General features: G+C 32.7%; 3 protein-coding genes across 5 annotated transcripts; all 3 read right to left on the reverse strand.

The window, feature by feature from the left end:
- LOC133695397 (peroxidase 10-like) lies at positions 1-1,884 on the reverse strand. Its single transcript, XM_062117375.1, has 4 exons — positions 1,385-1,884; positions 1,038-1,214; positions 784-949; positions 1-629 (listed from the first exon to the last, which is right to left on the reverse strand). The coding sequence occupies exons 1-4, from the start codon at positions 1,727-1,729 to the stop codon at positions 220-222; spliced, it is 1,098 nt and encodes a 365-aa protein (XP_061973359.1). The 5' UTR covers positions 1,730-1,884; the 3' UTR covers positions 1-219.
- A 3,682-nt stretch (positions 1,885-5,566) lies between these two features.
- LOC133693113 (uncharacterized) lies at positions 5,567-7,549 on the reverse strand. The gene is given in 4 exon segments (XM_062114235.1): positions 5,567-6,067; positions 6,202-6,533; positions 6,536-6,800; positions 7,052-7,549. Coding segments are annotated over 4 exon segments (1,092 nt in total). The 5' UTR covers positions 7,460-7,549; the 3' UTR covers positions 5,567-5,980.
- Positions 7,550-12,180: 4,631 nt separating this feature from the next.
- LOC133695157 (mitogen-activated protein kinase kinase kinase 5-like) lies at positions 12,181-17,800 on the reverse strand. 3 transcript variants are annotated; one of them, XM_062117003.1, is made up of 11 exons: positions 16,943-17,800; positions 15,874-16,497; positions 15,704-15,791; positions 15,388-15,450; positions 15,076-15,239; positions 14,866-14,941; positions 14,137-14,196; positions 13,929-14,054; positions 13,199-13,408; positions 12,993-13,090; positions 12,181-12,881 (listed from the first exon to the last, which is right to left on the reverse strand). In XM_062117003.1, the coding sequence occupies exons 1-11, from the start codon at positions 17,437-17,439 to the stop codon at positions 12,815-12,817; spliced, it is 2,073 nt and encodes a 690-aa protein (XP_061972987.1). In that variant the 5' UTR covers positions 17,440-17,800; the 3' UTR covers positions 12,181-12,814. The 3 variants fall into 3 exon arrangements, with proteins under 3 accessions (XP_061972987.1, XP_061972988.1, XP_061972989.1); XM_062117004.1 differs by lacking the exon at positions 15,388-15,450; XM_062117005.1 differs by lacking the exons at positions 12,181-12,881; positions 12,993-13,090; positions 13,199-13,408 and adding an exon at positions 13,451-13,738.
- Positions 17,801-19,336: the final 1,536 nt, after the last annotated feature.

Consider the following 19,336-nt stretch of genomic DNA (forward strand, 5'->3'; position numbering starts at 1 on the left):
AAAGCTTAAAAACAGCACAGAGCTAACGATTATCATTACCACTGCGGTAGTGACGACATTTGCAAATTATTTTGGTGCTCATTATAGGACTTTTTCAAGGCACCTCATAGTCAAGCATCAAATTTATGTTGCTTGCAGTTTGGTTACAGAACTAGATTTTAAATTCTTACAGGTACAGGATTGTATAAACCTGATGTACATTGTGGAAACACCGGGCTTCTAGTTCACCAACCTACAGTTTTTCCTGATCTCCCCATTTTGTCCTGTAAGGACACCAATGTTGGCCATCTTGACCATTGATGCTCCAAAATCCTTGGAAAACAAATAAGGGAACTTGCTATAGTTAAGGACCAATGAAGAGGTTGTATTATCCCCCATGAGAGCTTGGTCTGATTGGAGAAGCCCAGAATTGTTCAAAAGAAGCTTGTAATACAAGTTATCAAACTTGCTGGAACTAGCAGAATCCAATGGAGCCAATTTTGTGTCAGAATCATCTTGATTTGGGCACGTACTTTGCAAACTTGTTAGAAGTGATGTATCAAGCAGTGGATCTGGTTCACCAGAGCCTCCAAAGTCAAAAAGTCTAGACTTAAATGTGAAGCACTGAGCAAATCCAATAGTATGTGCACCTGTATTTATTATTTAGATTTAGAGATTGATGTTTGTTCAAATTTAGATATTCAAGTAATCATCATAATTTATGATCAAGTCGAAATCTTCCCTCTCACTTTTTTTCAGTGGAAGACAAGTGATTTTATAGAAAATATGATGGAGGAGGCAAACCTGAGAGCACAACCACATCCTTCAGTTCAAGACCCTTTGAGGTAAATTTTGCAGTGATGTTCTCTAAAGGTTCAGAAAATCCTGGGAGCTGCTCATTAGCATCACTCTCACTTGCTGTCAGGCCATCTCGGCGGCCTAAGGGTAGAAACCAATATGGGCCTCCAGACTAAATAAAAATAAAGAATCAACAACTATTAGAATGCAAGCAGGATGATCTTTATGCATAATACAAAGTAAGAGTCTAAATTTCTTACAAGATAAACTGCCTCTCTTGCCGCGAGAGTCAGTATATCAGTACAAGAAACTGTGGCTGGGCATGCTCTCTCCAAATTAGCTTTAATGTCATCAATGACTTCAAAACCTCTAGCCGAGTTTCGATTAGGAAATGCATTTTTCTCTCCTCCATCAAGTAACAAAGACCCATCACATCCCTGTTGATAGAAATGAAGAAACAAGAAATCAAAAGACAAAAAATTGAAGTCAGCCTTAGTAGCAAAGGTTTACAGATTCAATAATCTCCATATGAATGGAGGCAGAGGACTTTGCTCTAGTATTATCCTATAATATTGGAAACAGAAGACTTTATTTTTTTAGTGATTACATTAACGAAACAATCATGAAAGTGAAGCCTCAACAGAGAAGCTGCCATCCTAGAATCATTTGTCATAGCAGACCAAACACCAGATCGAACAATTTTTGTGAGGTTAGGACATGTGTAATCATAGTATTTATAATTAAGCTGGCATGACACCAGAGGACACAACAGCAGAAGGCAAAGCAAGTGAACAAAGGGAAGTTTAAAGGAGGAGTGCTCCATATCTTGACCGTGAACAGGTTGTCTAAAAGCTAAACCAGTATTGTGTGACAAAGCAGTGGTACATAGGAGCAATTTATACACAAAAACAACATAGGCTGCAGATGTCCCTCTCAATGAGTTTGGTACCATCCCAAATTCTTCTTGATAATGGGAGCAAGAACACGCAAAGACCCACTTGATGAAAGATTAATCTGCAAAGTGGTAAATGAGGTATCCCATCTACGAAAAAATGGAAGAAATATAATAGTGCTTTACACTCTCATGTTTGACTTGGATATCTGAAAGTGAAGAAAAAACAGCACTTGAAAAGATGATGTTGTTCTTTTAGGCGTAGATATATAGTTTCACAAGTGAGATAAGTCCAAGGAAACAACTAATATTTTCTCCAAGTGGTAGAATGATGCATTCCATCTAGATAAAAGAATAATGTTTGTTTATACTCTCAAGTTTGACTTGAATCTTCACGTGTGAAGAAATAGCTGAATTCATAGAGCAGTTGTAGCTCTTTTAGGATTAGATACTTCTATATATTAGTAAGATAAGTCTAAAACTAGAATGGTTTCCTGTCAGCAATGGTATTTTCATTTGCCGAAAGTGCGTTAAATTAATGTAATAGTGGGTTTCATGCATGCTGCATAATGGGGGCTGGTGAAATGGATCCGTCGCAGACCAACTTGTATTGTATGGTAGGTTCATGCTATGCAAGTGGCTATGGTTAAGATAAAGAAAGCATGAATCACCTCGAAGAAGGAAATTAAGAGAGCTGATGAATGATTAACATACAAGCGAGTGGGAGATGGTGGTAGGCTGCTAACTTGATTCATCACAAATAGGCCAAACAAATTGAGTTCTCATTAATTTCTCAAGCTTTGTTCTACTAAAATATAAAGCTTTTTGCATAGAAACTTCCGGGGGAGACACTTCTCCTCTCTAACTCATTTTCTTCATATCTAAAAATTCTAGATTTCATATATACATTATGCTTTCTTGATCTCGGAATCAAAGTAATCGACTTATGGCATGAGTTTGATTTCGTTCTTGAATGCTGAGCTCGTTACATAATTATGTTATGGCCAATAGCCCATGTTTTGTTGGAATTCCTGCTATACATTGTGCATGCAGTAGAATTCGCCACCAATATTCTAGAATCCTAGTCACGAGAGCGCCTGTTATGGACCAATGTTGCCATGATTTCACAAACGTCAAAACGCTTCAATTAGAACTCCTTTCATTCTCCAAAAAAGAAAATAATAATGATTCATATAACTTAAAAATGAACGAGTTTTTCATTTTAATTTGTATCGAAGTAACAAAATAATGAACTGTGACGACCAGTATCTAGTTAATTTGTCCATCCATCATCTGTGGTAGCTAGTAATGACACGATTGAAATCCTAGGAAACACATGATATTATATCGTCGGTTGCCACCTGATCGTTTTGAAATTGATAGCCTTCAAATTTCCCCTGGCTCTTTGATGCTTTTATCAACAAGGATCAGAAAAAAGTAATTTGCGACAAGATTTCATTCATAGGACACAACCCTTTTTTCTTTTTTTTCGCTGAACATACTGTCTGCTGTCTTTGATGGTGTTCACTCCCAGCAAGCCTTTAGGCCTCGATCGGGGGCTGAATTTGGATGTCCTTTTCAATTGTAGTATTCAGTCCATGGGTGCATTTGTAGAGGATTAGGCACATATTCATGCCGATTAATGATCATATATTGCCTAATCCCTTCTTTAGAAAGTCGAAGCTTGAGTGAATGAAGGCACAAGTTTGAGGTAGCAGATAGAAATCATAGAAATCATGTTCTTCTACCTGTTTCCTGTTGCCACTGTTGTTGACATAGTTGCATTATCAATCATGTTCAGGTAAGAGAATCCAAAGGTGGCCAGGCAAGAGTGTAGATCTGTTCTCCTTGGTTGGGTCTAGATGAAGCTGGTTCCAGTTCCTAATTATCAAGCTGCTTCCGGTGGCAGCAAGTTCTTTATGATTTTCAAGGGGAACCATTCGTGTAATATTTGTATTCACAGCAATATCTTTAATTTATATACAATGGCATGTATAGCTTAGAAGTAGTTTAATTATCCACGCTAAGTTGTGGATTTCTAAGTCAATCGATGAACAATATTTATCTGATTTGTTTTTTATTATAAAACAAATATTTGATATATGCTCATAAATCATATATACAGGATGTTTCATCACGATACATCAAAGGGAACGATGCATCTTTGACATGAAAAGAATTTTGTTTTCTTAAAGCAACTGTGAAACATATTTACATCGGACAAACAGTTTTTTTCTCATAAATTTTTGTCAAAAACTTCTCGAATTAAAACCCATTTCTTTGTTTATGTATTTTTTTATAAACATTTTATTAGCCAAAAAGATTTAATTTAATCCAAAACAAAAAAGGCAATTACATGTATTAGCCTAAAAAAAAACATCAAACCTTTACACCTTTTGATAAATTCCAAAACATTTTATTTCATCAAAAAATGACATCTAAACATTTTATAAATATCCAAAAAACATTAATAATAACTTCAAAAAACATGATTAACTAAGTAAAACAACATTTTCTTTCATTAATCCACATAAATATTAAAAACAAAATTACTCCAAAAAAATATTTAAAAACATCATTAAACATATATTAAAAGGCTAGAGGTTTGACTCATATACATCATCTACTAGGTTATATGAGATTGTATACCTTTAATAATAGCGGCTACTTTTTTGCTCACTTGTGAAAAGAATTTTGCGTCCATCATTTTCAAAGCTAATGAGATTCTTGTGCCAGACTCGTGAACCTTCACAATTAGAGTTGTTTTCATTATTTCTCTCCTCCTTTCTTTTTCTTATCTCTTTTTTTTTTCAAAAGATATTTATAAGGTTTTTTAGATTTTTTTTTGTGTGGATTCAATCAAAAATTGATCAAAATTTAGCTCTTTGATCAAAACTAGAAGGTTCTAGATAAAAGTTAACAGCTGGAAACTCTTGTACTAAACTGATTTTGCAATGGTGATTTGATTTTAGAGTCATTGGTGGTTTTGCTAGATTTAGAGGTCAAGAAGTTATTTCTAGCCTTCTGATCTTTAGATAGAGGTTTTAATGTCATTGATAAGAATCCTTTAAGAAGATTTTAAGTGTGAATACACACAAAAATGAGTGATTTTTATGAAATGAGTGTCACGGTCAAAACTGACTGGATTGACCACTTTCAAGGCTTCGCTGGAGCAACTCCGATGGAAACGTCATTAGAAACCACTTGAAGTTGGTAAAGAAAGTGCACGCCTTTTGTTTGGATTCAACCTTGTTCAATTTGAAAGTTTATAACTTCACATTCATTCATTCAAATGTAAAATTGTAGTGATGGTTGATTAGAGATAAGATGTTGGAGGCTTCTATAGAAGAATTCATTCAAATGTAAAATTGTAGTGATGGTTGATTAGGGAAAAGATGTTAGAGGCTTCTATAGAAGAATTGGATATTAATGTTCAATTTCATGGAAATGGTGTAGTAGAGGCGATATTCTTTTTCTATTTGTAAAAATTCTCATGTCACTTAGAAGTCTAAAACTCGTCAGCCTGATCATTATGCATTTTCTGCTGGAAGAAATCTAGTAGACGACGTGTCATTTGTGTCCTTTCATTAAAACAAAATGACACGTTGTCTACTAAAACCCTAAAAATTAGAGCTTTTAATCTATTTTTGCTGAAAATCAATTCAGTCTTTTTTATTCTAATTGTGACACATACACCCTTAATTGACTTGAAATCCTTTTAATCCTTTCAATTACACCCCTAGAAATTCTTTTTTGAATCCATTTATTCAAGCGCCTTTTACAAATGAGTCCTTGGCTTTCAATTTATTCAATTTCAACCTTAATTGATGATCAAAATTTTAATTCCTTTCAATTTGACCTCTGAGTTGGTCAATTTCAACTTTTATAAATCACATATCTTTTTTCAGTTTAGTCCTTAGTTTTGGATTTCTTGAATCAAGCCCCTAATTGCCCATCAAACTTCAATATTCTTACGATTAAGTTTCCAAACTTTAATTTCTTCTAATTAACACTTAAATTGACTCCAAAAATTGATTTTTCTTGTAATTAAATCCTCAATAAAAATAATTAAACCTTCCAAAATTCTCATTAAGTCCTTAACCATCTAAATTTATATTTTCACCAATAGAATCCTTTGTCAATCAGAATTAAAATGTCAATTTTATCAATTTTATACGTTTTGGTTTTCTGTTTTTTTCTACTTGTCATTTTAATCCTTTACCACTAACCCGAATAATCTTCTAAGCTTTCTTCATGTATATCCTTTTATATTTTAGAATATTTTTCCTAAAATTTTTATGGGATAAAAAATTAAACAACAGCAACATCCACAAAAAATAGTGTGTAAAAATTAAACATCATCGGAGAAGGCACAAGTTGCAAAGCCTCCTCATATACCTGCACACAGCAAATCAACCATGATCATGACTCATGAGAGATTACTCAGCACATTATCCTATGTTTCTATGTTAAAACCAAAGAGATGAATACTTGTCAAATATCAGAATTTCACTTGCTCATAAAAATCATACCTGAAATGCTTTTTGAGAGTTTCAGTCATCTCCGACATTTTTAGAATGAGTCATTTCGAGTCTTGCAAGCCAGTTCCAATATTCTGGTTCTCTCAAAAAGTCTCTTTTCATGTCACTTAGCAGCATCTCCTTGCGCATTTCTTCCGAATGGATCAAGCCTGTTGCTTCTAGCATCTCCAATAACCTCTTCCTCAAGCCAAAACTAGAAGGGATAGCTTGAACAGCTCTAGTATAGATTATCTGAAGAATACTCGAGCCTTTCTCACGAAACAAATCGACTTTCTTCTCCGACTCCTCAGTACCAGCATCTGATCCATCATCAATTCCTCTTCTTCATCGAGCAACATATCATAATCATGAACCACATTTTCCTTCTCCTCTCCAAGCGCAACCTTTCGAGCTTTTAACTTGTTAAGGTACATCAATTCCATCCAAAGATACTCTACGCAAGGATCCTCTGAATGTGGGCACGCCCTCAAACCATTCTGCGTGAGTGCACGAGCAGCTGAAACATTCAAGCTATGATCAAATTCCCAAGCCGCAGCATAAATCCAAAGTCCAGGAACTTTTGGATGAAACCTAATTAATTTAGCCAAAACCTACAAATGAAAAAGAAAATATATGATTTCACTAAAGTATGAAAACATCCTTCTACACAATGACGATAATTACCGACATAAATGAAATGAACAGAGAAAAAACAGCAGCATCATGCCGAAACCATAAACATCTAAGCACCCAAATCCACAAAAACAAAAACCCACCAATTAACGCAGATAGAATATCACTAAGCAAACCGATAAACATTGACGAAGATTCATCATTAAAAACCCAAAATAAAAGCTCTCACCTTTTTCCCATTCTTTTTATCCCTACAAAACTCCAAATACCTAAACCAAAGCTCTAAATCTCCCTTAAACCTCATAACAGCAATTCTATAAATCTCAACAATCCTTGAAACCCCAGCAAAATCAGAAACATACTTTTTGATTCTCCTCTTCTTCTTATCCCATTGCTTTTCCAGCTCACGCGCCATTGATTTCTTTCGTAATCTACGAAGTGAGTCAAGTTGAGTCACGTATTCAATGTAAGCTAAGAAATCTTGCTTTAAAGGACTTGGCCTCTTCAATCTGTACTCAAATTCTTTTCTTTGTTTCACTATCCCTGCTATTTCTCGCCGTGTGAACATGCCTTTACGTTCTAGGTCGTCTAGCTCGTCGACCATCTGTTCGAGCTTGTATTGGACCCTGTCCGCCATGGCTGTTCTCGGGTTTAGTGAGTTGACTCGGTGCTGGACTCACAGGACAGAGTGAAAAAGGAGGGATTGTATTAGGGTTTAAGCAAGATTGCAGTTGTAAACTTGTAATAAAAAATAACAGGATTTTGAAGTTTAATATGGACTGTGCTTGGAATGCTAGATAGGCCCATGAATGGGGATTTTGAAGTGGACCGAGACAGAGGCTAATTATAATTATAAGATAAGAAAAAATACAGGATATCCTAGTTATTTTAATATATTGTTTTACATAAAAAAATTAAAATGTAAATTGAAAAGTTTTATTACATAAAATAAAATATGCATCCTATTATATTTAGTAAATTTATTTATTTCAAAAAATAAAAAAACTCATAATTTAAAAGATAAATACAAAAAAAACTGACTGAATAAACCAACGCCATAATATTATTCAATGTTGAACATATCAGTAATATAATTTAAAAATATACTTTTTTTATATTAAAAAATAAAATTTATTTGTATAAAAACAATATTATAGATCAATTAGAATAATACATTGAAAAATAAAATAGAAACAGAACAACTAAAAATAATTATATTAAACAAAGACATGCAAAAATTATGACCTAAGTCATGAAACTAGGATAAACTATGAAAAAAACTTAAAGATAATCACAAAATTAATATTTGAAAAACTAATACAGAATAATAAAATCATACGAAGCTGAATTTTCAACAAATTAAATGTCGAATGATGGAACTAGAAAAAAAAATTACATAAAAGGATGAAAAAATTACTATGAGAAAAAACATTAAATAGAGGGATAAAAATTTTAATTGGAGGGTTTAATTGAATTGAAAAATAGCTTTAATAAAAGGAAAAAAAATGAGGGTCAAACTGAAAAATAAAACAACAGAATATTTGATTGGAGGATGAAAATAAAAGAAAAAAAACTTCAACAAAAGTGTCAAGGATAAAATTAAAAATTTAAAAATATGAGGACTGAAGTGAAAAATCAAACATATAAGAAATTGCAATTGAAGAACTAAATTGATAAGAATAAAAACTTCTATAAACAAAAAGGGAATGAAATAAGAAATTCATAGAATGAGGATTGCACACTAGGGTCTCTTCTGACCAGTGCCTTACGTCTGCAGACCCGGGCGGCGGGGTCTGCAGACCCTGCAAAGAACAAAAATGAAAAAATATATATAATATTAATTATTATTGTTGTTGTTGTTGTTAATAAATTATTTTAAAAAAAATTATTACTATCAAAAGTTTTGCCAAACAAATTCAATACTATTATTAATATGATAGATATTATTATTTGTATTCTAAATATTATTATTTTTATTATAATTAAAAGTATTAGTATTCAAAATATTATTATTTTTTATTTTTATTGTAATTAATATTTTTCATATTAAAAATACTATTATTTTTATCATAAATATTATAATTTTTATTATAATTAATATTATTCATATAAAAATTAATAAATTTGTAGAAAAATATTATTAATATTAAAAAAACAATAATAAATTTGATTTGAATGGTAGAATTAAGAATTATTATTACTATTGTTATTATTGTTATTGTTATTACCAGATTCAAAAAAATTATTACTACCATAAAAAAAAACATAAATGTTTTTAAAAGATTGAAAAATATAACCTGGACAGACAAGTTAAATATTATTATTAATATTATAAATATTATTGCTATAGAAAAAAATATTTTTGTATTAGATGTTTTTGTATTTTTTTATGTGATTATATAAAAAATAAATTTTAAAAAATAAAAAATATTATCTCAATATAGTTTTAAAAAAATATTTTAAGATATTTTCAATTTTATTTTTTTCCCTCTTGAAATTTTTTTCTTTTCTCTTATTGATTTTTTTTTTCATTATGTAAAGAGGAAATAAATTTAGAACTTCAAAGCATTCGAAGCACCGGGCACAGTCCATATTAAAGAAATTCCAAGCATGTTTTAATAAGAAAATTCAACTCATACTGAAATGAAAAAAAAATTATCATCACCTAATTTTTGTATAATATAAAAAATAACTTTAGGTCTGGCTGCACAACAGGACCCAATAAGTTTGGGGACTCAAAAGCACTAAGTTCGTACCCAAGGCTTATGGGTCTTACATCAGGACCCGAGACTTTTATTATAAGTAAAAATATTAATATAAAAAATATTCTTATTTGTGTTATAAATATTAATATTTTTATTATAATTAATATTATTAATATAATAATAAATAAATTAAAAATATTCTTATTTGTATTATAAATATTCTTATTTTTATTATAATTAATGTTAATGATATTAAAAATATTATTATTTATATTAAAAATATTATTATTATATTTTTCTTGGATCCATGATCATGATCCAAAGTTCTTGAGTCTTAGGTTTTTTATGTTATAAATATTATTATTATATTTTTCTTCGATCCATCATCATGACCCAAAGTTCTTGAGCCTTAGGTTTTTTATGTTATAAATATTATTATTTTTATTAGAATTAAAAGTATTAATATAAAAAATAGTGTTATTTGTGTTATAAATATTATAAAAACTTAAGTTAGGCAAGTTTAATATTGTTATATTCATTAATATTATTAAATTTTAAAAAAATATTAATACTATAAAAAAAAATATAGAATTGATTTGAAAGGTAAAATCAATTATTATTATTATTATTAACTTGGATCAGATATCCCCTTCCAGACCCAAGAAACTTGGGGCAAGAAAGGGGTGCTTCATCCAAAGAGCTTAGGTGTAACTAGAGCGCAGACTCAAATCCTTTAGGTCTTGCAGCCCTACCCGACCCAAGATTATTGGTCTTGCATCAGGATCCAAGACTAATGGGTCCTGCGTCAGGTGCCATTTCTCTCGGGCCTGGCATCAGGATCCAGGGCTAATGGGTCCTGCGTCAGGTGCCATTTCTCTTGGGCCTGGCATCAGGATCCAGGGCTAATGGGTCTTGCGTCAGAACCCAATGTTAATAGGTCCTGCGTCAGGATTCAAGGTTCTTGAATCTTAGGTTTGAAAATTAATATAAAACATATTATTATTATTATTATTATTATTATTATTATTATTATTAAGAGTATTAATATTAAAAATAGTATTATTTGTGTAATAAATATTATTATTATTATTATAATTGAAAGTATTAATATAAAAAATAGTATTATTTGTGTTATAAATATTATTATTTTTATTATAATTAATATTATTAATAAATTTGAAAAAAATTATTATCAATATTGAAAAACAACCATAGATTTGATTTAAAGTGTAAAATTAAAAATTATTATTATTATCATTAATAAATTTTAAAAAAACTATTATTATTATCGGAAAAAAACCATAATTATTTTTTGAAAGATTAAAAAAATAAAAATTTTGACAAACAAGTTAAATATTATTATTAATATTATAAGCATTATTATTGGGTTTGACATTGGATTCCATGTTATAGCTAGATTAACACTTTTAGATTTTATATTTTTATAATAATTTGTTATTAAAATAAAAGGTAAACCAATGATGACGTATCAGTGTCACTAACCAGTGTTATTCTATGACAAAACAGTAGAGAAGACGTAAAAGTTGATTAGTGCTGAACCGGTGGAGGTGTTTTGTGAGAAACAGCAGATCTTCGCCAATCAACGGAGCACCGTATCTTTCCAATGGTCATTGTTTGAACCACGCAATGTCATTGCTTGCTTTAAACTTTTTGTGTGCCATGGTGGACCCAAAAATGTGCCACCCTCTTGGCTCTTGCCTTTATCTTTGTTTCCGACATTAAAAGTCTCTTTTTAACTTTTGAGCACTTCATTTCCTTGTTTTTATTTTGTTTTACAGCTCAGAAAAAAAAAAAAAAAGGTTTGACCCTCGAGGAAAGGAAATAATTGCTTCCAAATTTCCAATCTTGATTGTCAACCAATGCATGATTTTTATGAGTTGTTGGGAAATGTTAAATATACCCTCAAATTATTGGAGTATTATCAATTTTGTATCTAAAGTATTTTTTATATCAATTTTACCCTCGAACTATTTTCATTTCTTAACCATGGCTTCTTTTAGAATCAATTGATAGAAACCATTAAATTCTATTAAATAATACCATTTTTCATATACAAAAAAAAAATGAAAATTGAATGGAAATATAGATGGAAAGCTCTAAACATGGATGGAAGTTCTTAATTGAAGTTTTTAAAAACATTTAAAAGTTAATTGATACCAAGTTAATTTTTTACATATATCAATTTTACAATTGGAAGGAAGGGAGCAGTTTGTGACTAGCAAACAATGACATGGAGGTCTGATCTGGACGTAGCAATTCTCAACTGCAGCATTGATCTACATGTAGCTAATGAAGGCTCTTCTTGTTGTTTAAACTAAAGCTGATAATATAGCTTGACAGAATAGCAATCTGTTCAAGCTGATATCACATAATCCTCAATCTGCCCAACAACAATTTCTAAGATTCGAGACCAGCTGCTAAAATACAAAATCTGCAACAAGATTTTACAGTTCGGGACTGCCCAAGAAAATCACACTGATGCTGAAGCAGTGAAGCTGATAAGGAAGGCAGCATATTACATGATCCTCCTTGATTGCAGGAAATATTTTAGGATAATTATCAGGTGATTGTTTCTATAGTTAGTTTACAAGATATGCTTGTATATTATACTATATTTATCATTGTACATTCCTAGACATGAAACCTCACCACCACATAAATTATGGTGGCTTTATAATTCTTATTAGAAGCTACTAGGATTGTTCTGTCGCATGAGATTTCCTGGGAAATTAACAGCAACATGGCAGAAGAATAGTTATAACTTTTTCCCTACAATCTACTGACGTTACATTCAGGCAAGAATACTACCTTCGGAAATATACATACAATTGAACTTCTGAGATTGCTGAAGCTCTAAACTCAATGCAATAGTGTACAAAACCTGCTTCTAAAATCCTTGACTTGGCCTATATTTCAGATGAGCAAGCACGTAAAACGTTAGGAAGCATTGATGAAAATGATAAAGGGAAGAACAATCTACTGAAGCAAACTATGGCCACCAGAAATCCACCAGAGTGCACAGGGGTGAACAACAAGACTTCTAATTTACAGTTTGTTGTTAGTTTAGTCCATCCAGAGAACAAGCAGAGGCTCTTCCAGTACTGTGTTATCTGAAGTTATGGTTAATTTTAGCACCACATTTGCATAAACTGGATCTTGTGAATAAGACCTGATGTGATGTATGCTCCGATCCAACTGCAGAGGAGCTAGAGTAGGAAGAACCACAGGAACTGAACAAGGAGAATGATGGGAGGCCATTTTGTCTTTTAAGTTGGAAGTTTCATGACGAAGTCATTGGACAGTTTTGCTGGAGAAAAAGAATAATGCGCAAAGCTGGAGCCAGAAGTCATGCAACAGCAGGATATTACACGTTTGAGAATTTACTTAATTCTATGTTCTAGAAATGAAAAGTCATGGAAGGATAATGCAGAATGTAACTGTTACCTGTCAGCAGTCGTCTTTCCTTTAGTACTTCTTGAGCTTGGTAATCCTGGCAGATGATCAAATTTGACTTCAGAAGCTCTTAGACTTTGGGATATATCCTGCCAATTAATATGATATATAATCCAAATTACTACAATCCATTTTGAAAGTGAAAATAAAAGGAAAAGATAAAAAAAAAGAGAGTGGGAATGACACTGGTAGCTTACAGTCAATTTTATCCCACTGATTGACTGGATGGTAGATGATACATCGAGCTGCTGAGAGTTTTTAAACCACCGATGTTCAAGTAACATGGTTGCTGACGGTCTCTCTGCTGGGTTTCTTCGAAAGCAGCAACGCAAAAAATCCTTGCCCGCTGGTGACAATACTTCAGGTATAGATGGGCTATCCCTCATAACTTTAAACATGGCTGCAGCCTGCACAATAGAAGACAACTTAAAATTTTAAATTAACATAGGAAGAATTGAGTCCATTAGGATCACTCAATCATACCCCAGCACTCTGTATCACATCCAGTAAAAAGTTACATAATCTCTACATCCTTCTCCGGTCATTTGCTCCGGTCATTTCGATGAAATGATCGGAGAAGGTAACCTTAACACTTCCTCCACCACTATGTCAGTACCAAACCTTACCAAGTAACGGGACTTCCATCACCTCAATATAAATACAGCCGACTTGAAATCTCATTCAGTACCCAACCTTCTGTGTTTTCTTGGGAACATATGATAACAAATGAAACACACCTGTGTATGTAATAAAATTTCATTTCTTAATGATATAGTTGATTGTATCATTTTATAAATTTTTTTCCTAAAAAAACCACATAATTCCCTCATTTTGTATTTTTTTTCTTATTGACATCTATGTTTGGTAGACCACATTGAAGGTCACTGTGACATTAGAAAAGAACATTAAGAAAAATCTTGTACTCACCCCCTCATACTCGCTCCAAGGAGGTTTCCCAGTGAACATTTCAATAATAGTACATCCCAAACTCCAAATATCAACAGCAAGTGCAAGATCAGAGCTGGAATCCTTATGCATTACAGCTTGCATGAGCTGCAGAGAAGGATATTCTGTCAGAATATGAGAAACAAAATAAACACCGCACCATATTCATGTGCATGAAGCAAGAAAATACCTCAGGAGCCATCCAGTAAGGGCTTCCCTTTAGAGAAAGATCAGCTGCTTGTCCAGTAAGCTGAGCAAGTAAGTAGTACCATTTTTATGAGCCCAGTATAAAAAAGAGCAAATTGAATCTTTCATGGAAATTACAATGGTGATTTCACATGCAACTTCAAATCACAAATGCAATAAGGTAGGATCTAAATGATGTTTCACTCAAGCTGATACCAGGAGTAACTAATTGAAAGGAATGTCAAATTGTATCCTACTGAATGTTAAAAGATTTTAAGAACAGCTGGAACAAAGTATGGTAGGACAAGAAATTTATTTTGCAAAAAAGATCACACAACCATCATTTTTGAATTTGATAATCAACAAGGAGAAAATATCTGTAAGCTGTAAAATCTCACACTTAAAGTTTGAACCATCTCTAAATTTTCCCTCCTGCCCACATATGGTGATACCAATACCATGACTAAGTGACAACCTTTTTATTTCTAAACAGTATACCAAATTTTATCGACAAAAAAGAAGAAAGGAATAAAGAGGGCATGAACAACAGAGAGGAACAACTCAACAGTCGTATCAGATTCCATACTGCTTACTGGAACTAACTCATGATAACACTGAAAGATATCCAAAGGCACAGTAGTTCAGATGCAATGCATATACATTATACAAATTATATGCATGTACTCATGTAGCCAATAGAATTTTGGAGAAAAGAAAAGAAACAAGTACTCACAAGTTTTGCCATCCCAAAGTCTGCAAGCTTCACAACTCCAGATGCATCAACAAGCAAATTAGCCCCTTTTATATCCCTAGATATACAGAGATATGAGATTCTCAGCTACAAAGCAAATGAAACATAATTCCACAAACCTTTTCCCAAAAGACTGCTTAAAATGTATTCTGACCCTAATTTCAAAATATAAAACAGCTCATGCTCCCATACCTGTGTATTGTCTTCATGCTGTGCAAGTAAGCTAGCCCAGAAACAATATGGCGACTAAAATTACGAACTACACTTTCTGTTATGGCTCCACAATGTTCACGTACATATTTATTTATTGAACCTGGATGAACATACTCCAGATATATATAGAATTTATCATCCACCTGCATACACGAAAATATTTGTTAACTAAATTCATAAAGATGCTCTGGTAAATATATAGAGCATAGAAACCTAAAGACATACTTGTTCAGAAGGAAAAAGAAAGGAAAAGAAATGGAGGAACCTAAATTAGCCAGTGAAATTACTCACTATTTCACTACCATAATACTGCACAATGTTTGGATGCTTCAGGTGGCTAAGAACTTTAATTTCCTGAACAAATGAAAGAAGTGAGAAAAGAAGATGGGAGCAGAATAAAAACCTAACCTTGTTTATCAGTAAACATTAGAGCCTACAATGTTTCATCTTAATGCATATGAAGAACTAGCACAGAAGCATTAGAATTAAAACATAAAAAAAATCTAGTACTGAGTCTTCAAGCATAAAGCTATGAAGATTATGACACATAATTGAGTGTTTGAGAATGAAGCTGCAGAATCAACTTCTCATAGACAATGTGAATCACCTGTTCTAATTGCTTTATAGACTCCGCAGATTTTGGGTCATCGGGATACATTTCCACTTCTTTCATTGCACATAATGCCCCAGTTTCCCTGTTAGAAACAAAAAGACTGCAATTGGCATTTACTGCATCAAAATAAGCCTGCACAATAGATAATAATAGAATTCATGTACCTATTGCTGGCAACATAAACACTTCCAAATGTACCGCGTCCAATTAGCTTTCCCTTCTGCCACTGACTTTTCATAGACATGGATTCTAGTTTAGAAAGAGCTAGAGGAACTGGTACTGAAGGTGAAGGGACAGCTGCTCCTGGAGGAAGAGGTAAAGGGTGGACCTCAAAATTAGCATTACTTTCACGCCATGCAGCTGAGCTTTCGATTGATAACTTGGCAATCAATGGTGATGGAGGTCCAGTTGGGCTTCTGGCACTCCGTTGGGGACTTAAATTTGGTGGACTTTGAAGAGGAGAATTATCAGTACTAAAAGCACTGATATCCATGAATGCTGGAGGAGGAAGCCCAGGTATGTCTAATGTTGCCATCTCTGGTGCAGACCAGACTTGATTTGCTTTAGCAATCATGCGGTAGTAAGGAAGCATATCAGCAGTGTTACTCGTTCTTGGTGGGCTGCGGACAGGACTTGCGAAAGGACTAGTAGGAGCGCTCCTCGTAGGAATATTGATCCCGAAGTTGTCCCGAGAACTCTGAGCAGTACTGAAATCCGGACGTACCATCCTAGGTGACTGAGAGCGTAGATGCTTAATCATTTTCTTCATGTTTCGACCAGCAAATGTACTGTTACAGGACCACATATTAACCAAGAAAATTCAATTCAGAGCCTGGAGAACAATTTATCTGCTAAATGAACAAAGCATCTCGGATGAAGCCACGACAAAGGTTCATGTCACGCACAACTACAACCCATAATTGATGCAGCAAGTCTGCCTTAATTATGCATTCAAAAACTGACAAAGTCATCATTAATATATTATCTCGAAAAAAATTTTGAATCAAGAAAAACATGCCACACTGTCTACCAATTTTTCCAGGATGGAGCAGAGCATCATACGATCTATGAATAGCATAATATATTAAAAAACCACAATCTGTATCCTGTTTTGGAGATGAAAATGACAATTAATTCATCAGTCAAACACCGAAAAAACTCATCATTGCCTATTTAAAGATGTTTATTGATAAACAATATACCCTAAAAAAGAAACCCAATTAGCAAAATTACCTAGAAATTGGAGAATTCGAAGAAGATAATCCCTCTCCAATCCTATCGCCCCTCTCTCTTTCTCTTTCCCTAAAACCATCGCGATGCCTCTCCTTGGGCGAAGGCAACCTCAAGTCCCCATCTCCAGAAGGCACGGGCAATGGAAGCGGTAATGGCACAGCAACCGAAGCAGAAGTTGACCTCGGAAGGGCACCAGAATCCACATGATGATCCGGTGGTGCCACCTGCTTTTTTTCACCTGCAAGGTCTTGATCGGTTAAATGTCTTAACTTCCTTTGCCTTATAAGCTTAGGCCTTTCATCACCACCACCACCTAACGTTAAACTACGATGATTATTCCGACTAATACGACTGCCATGACCTCTCCTAATCGAAGGGAGAGTCTCTTCCCTGGCCATTGAAGAAGAAGAGAAAGATGAAGATGAGCGTTTATGAGGAGAAAGGGAAGAAGAAGTTGAAGAAGAAGAAGAAAAGGAAATGTTATGAAGCCAACGCATATTGGCCGTAGTAAATTAATAAGGAAATGTCATATTTTGGTTGTTTTGTTGAAGAAGAAGAAGAAAAGGGGCTGCTGATTCCCATCTTTTTCTGTAAATGTAATTAGTTTTGTAAGAGAGAAAACGAAACCGTGAAAAACGAAAGGAGAAATCCATGGAGGGTTGGTTTGGCTGCAAGGTGGAGAAGAAGAAGGAACAGACAGTCCATGGAGGGTTGGTTTGGCTGCAAGGTGGAGAAGAAGAAGGAACAGACAGAAACCAACGCGGTTTTGCTCTCTCTCTCTCCCCCCTTTTTGATTTTTCTTTGTCTAGAAAGAGAGGGGGAAAGAGAAAGGGAGGGAGGGTGTGAATGCAGGTTAGAAATAACTGTATTTCTAATTTCTGTTTAATATCTTTCTGGTTACGTATATTTGTTGTCTTTTCGACTTCCCCTTCCTGAGATTTTGGTGGTTAAATTTTAGTTAGCTGTTTTACAGCAAAATAATAAATTATTAATAATTATTAGAGTTTTTTTCAGCTCATTAATTCATTTCTTTGATTATTATGTTACCTTAAATCTAGATTTGAGTAAATTAAAAATAACATATCATTAAACAATATATATATATATATATATGCAATGAAAATAGATATTCTCATGTCAATTTGAGTATTAATTGAGATTAAATCTCTTTTTTATATAATCTTATACGAGTCCATATACTATTCATTTCTTAATTGGACTTTAGGTTAAAGAAAAGCAATTTTGATTCTAATATATATTAGCTTAATGGTTTTTAGGACTGAATTTTATGCCATTACGCTAAAAAAATCTTGAAGGGTTAAAAATAAGTTATCACTTTCATAAGTTCATTTAATTGGCCGGCCCTAGCAAGAATTCCTTTTTTTCCGGCTTTTCTTTCAACAAATTATATTCTTAACTCTAAAAATAAATAAATAAATAAATTTTATCCCCTTTAAATTATTTTTTTTCTAATTTAATCCCTCTAACCTAAAATTTCTACTATGTCACCGGTTCGTGAGCTTGTTTGTTGGCGATATATATATATATATATATATATATATATATATATATATATATATATATATATATATTAATCAAACCATTAGAGTGTTGTTTGTATCCGCGAATAGAGTTATCCCAAACAAATTTTATTAGCCACAAACACACATGATTTATAAATTTTTATTTTGTCTTTAGTGAAGCCCAATTGCCATTTCTTGACAGTGTACTTGAATTGAACACCTCTAGTACAATCTAGGTTTGGATTCCAAAATATGCCCAAGATTTGGATTCCGATTTTTTTATTTTTTATTTTAAAAAGACAAGGTAATAAATGCCCATGAGAATTGAGATAGTTCCGTAGTTGATGCCTGAAAAATATATTTAAATAACATCAATAGTACTGCAAGCAATATATTATCGAGTTGTCATGTTTGAAGAAGAATCACTGAAGACTTCGCATCACCCGACTGATTTTCATGAAGTTTGTTTATTTTTATATTTTAAAGAGATTTAAATGTTTTTAATTTCTTTTAATATTTAAATTAATTTCTTTTAATATTTTTAAATCATTTTTATATGCTGATGTTAAAATTAATTTTTTAAAAATAAAAAAATATTATTTTGATGTATTTCTAAATGAAAAACACTTTAAAAAACAACTGCAACTACACTTCCAAACACCCCCTAGAATCAAATGAGCGAAATACTTTCTAGTTTTGCTGTAGTTCAATGCGGGGTAGGTGAAAGTCCCTCTATACCATCATAAAACATTTTTAAAATGTATTTTTAACATCGACATATCAAAACAATTTAAAAATATAGTTTTTTTATATAAAAAACTAGTTCAACCACTATTCCAAATAGTCTTGAATAAATATGGTATACAAATAT

This window comes from Populus nigra, chromosome 5, assembly GCF_951802175.1.
Source record: "Populus nigra chromosome 5, ddPopNigr1.1, whole genome shotgun sequence".
NCBI lineage: Eukaryota > Viridiplantae > Streptophyta > Magnoliopsida > Malpighiales > Salicaceae > Populus > Populus nigra.

Coding starts and splice junctions, on each gene's coding strand:
- LOC133695397 (XM_062117375.1), bottom strand. CDS start 1,729: ATGGTACCAAACTCATTGAGAGGGACATCTGCAGCCTATGTTGTTTTT. Junction 950..1,037: donor CAAGAGAGGCAGTTTATCTT/GTAAGAAATTTA, acceptor ATTTTTATTTAG/TCTGGAGGCCCATATTGGTT. Junction 630..783: donor GGATGTGGTTGTGCTCTCAG/GTTTGCCTCCTC, acceptor TAATAAATACAG/GTGCACATACTATTGGATTT.
- LOC133695157 (XM_062117003.1), bottom strand. CDS start 17,439: ATGCGTTGGCTTCATAACATTTCCTTTTCTTCTTCTTCTTCAACTTCT. Junction 16,498..16,942: donor TCGAATTCTCCAATTTCTAG/GTAATTTTGCTA, acceptor GTCCTGTAACAG/TACATTTGCTGGTCGAAACA. Junction 14,055..14,136: donor CTTACTGGATGGCTCCTGAG/GTATTTTCTTGC, acceptor CCTTCTCTGCAG/CTCATGCAAGCTGTAATGCA.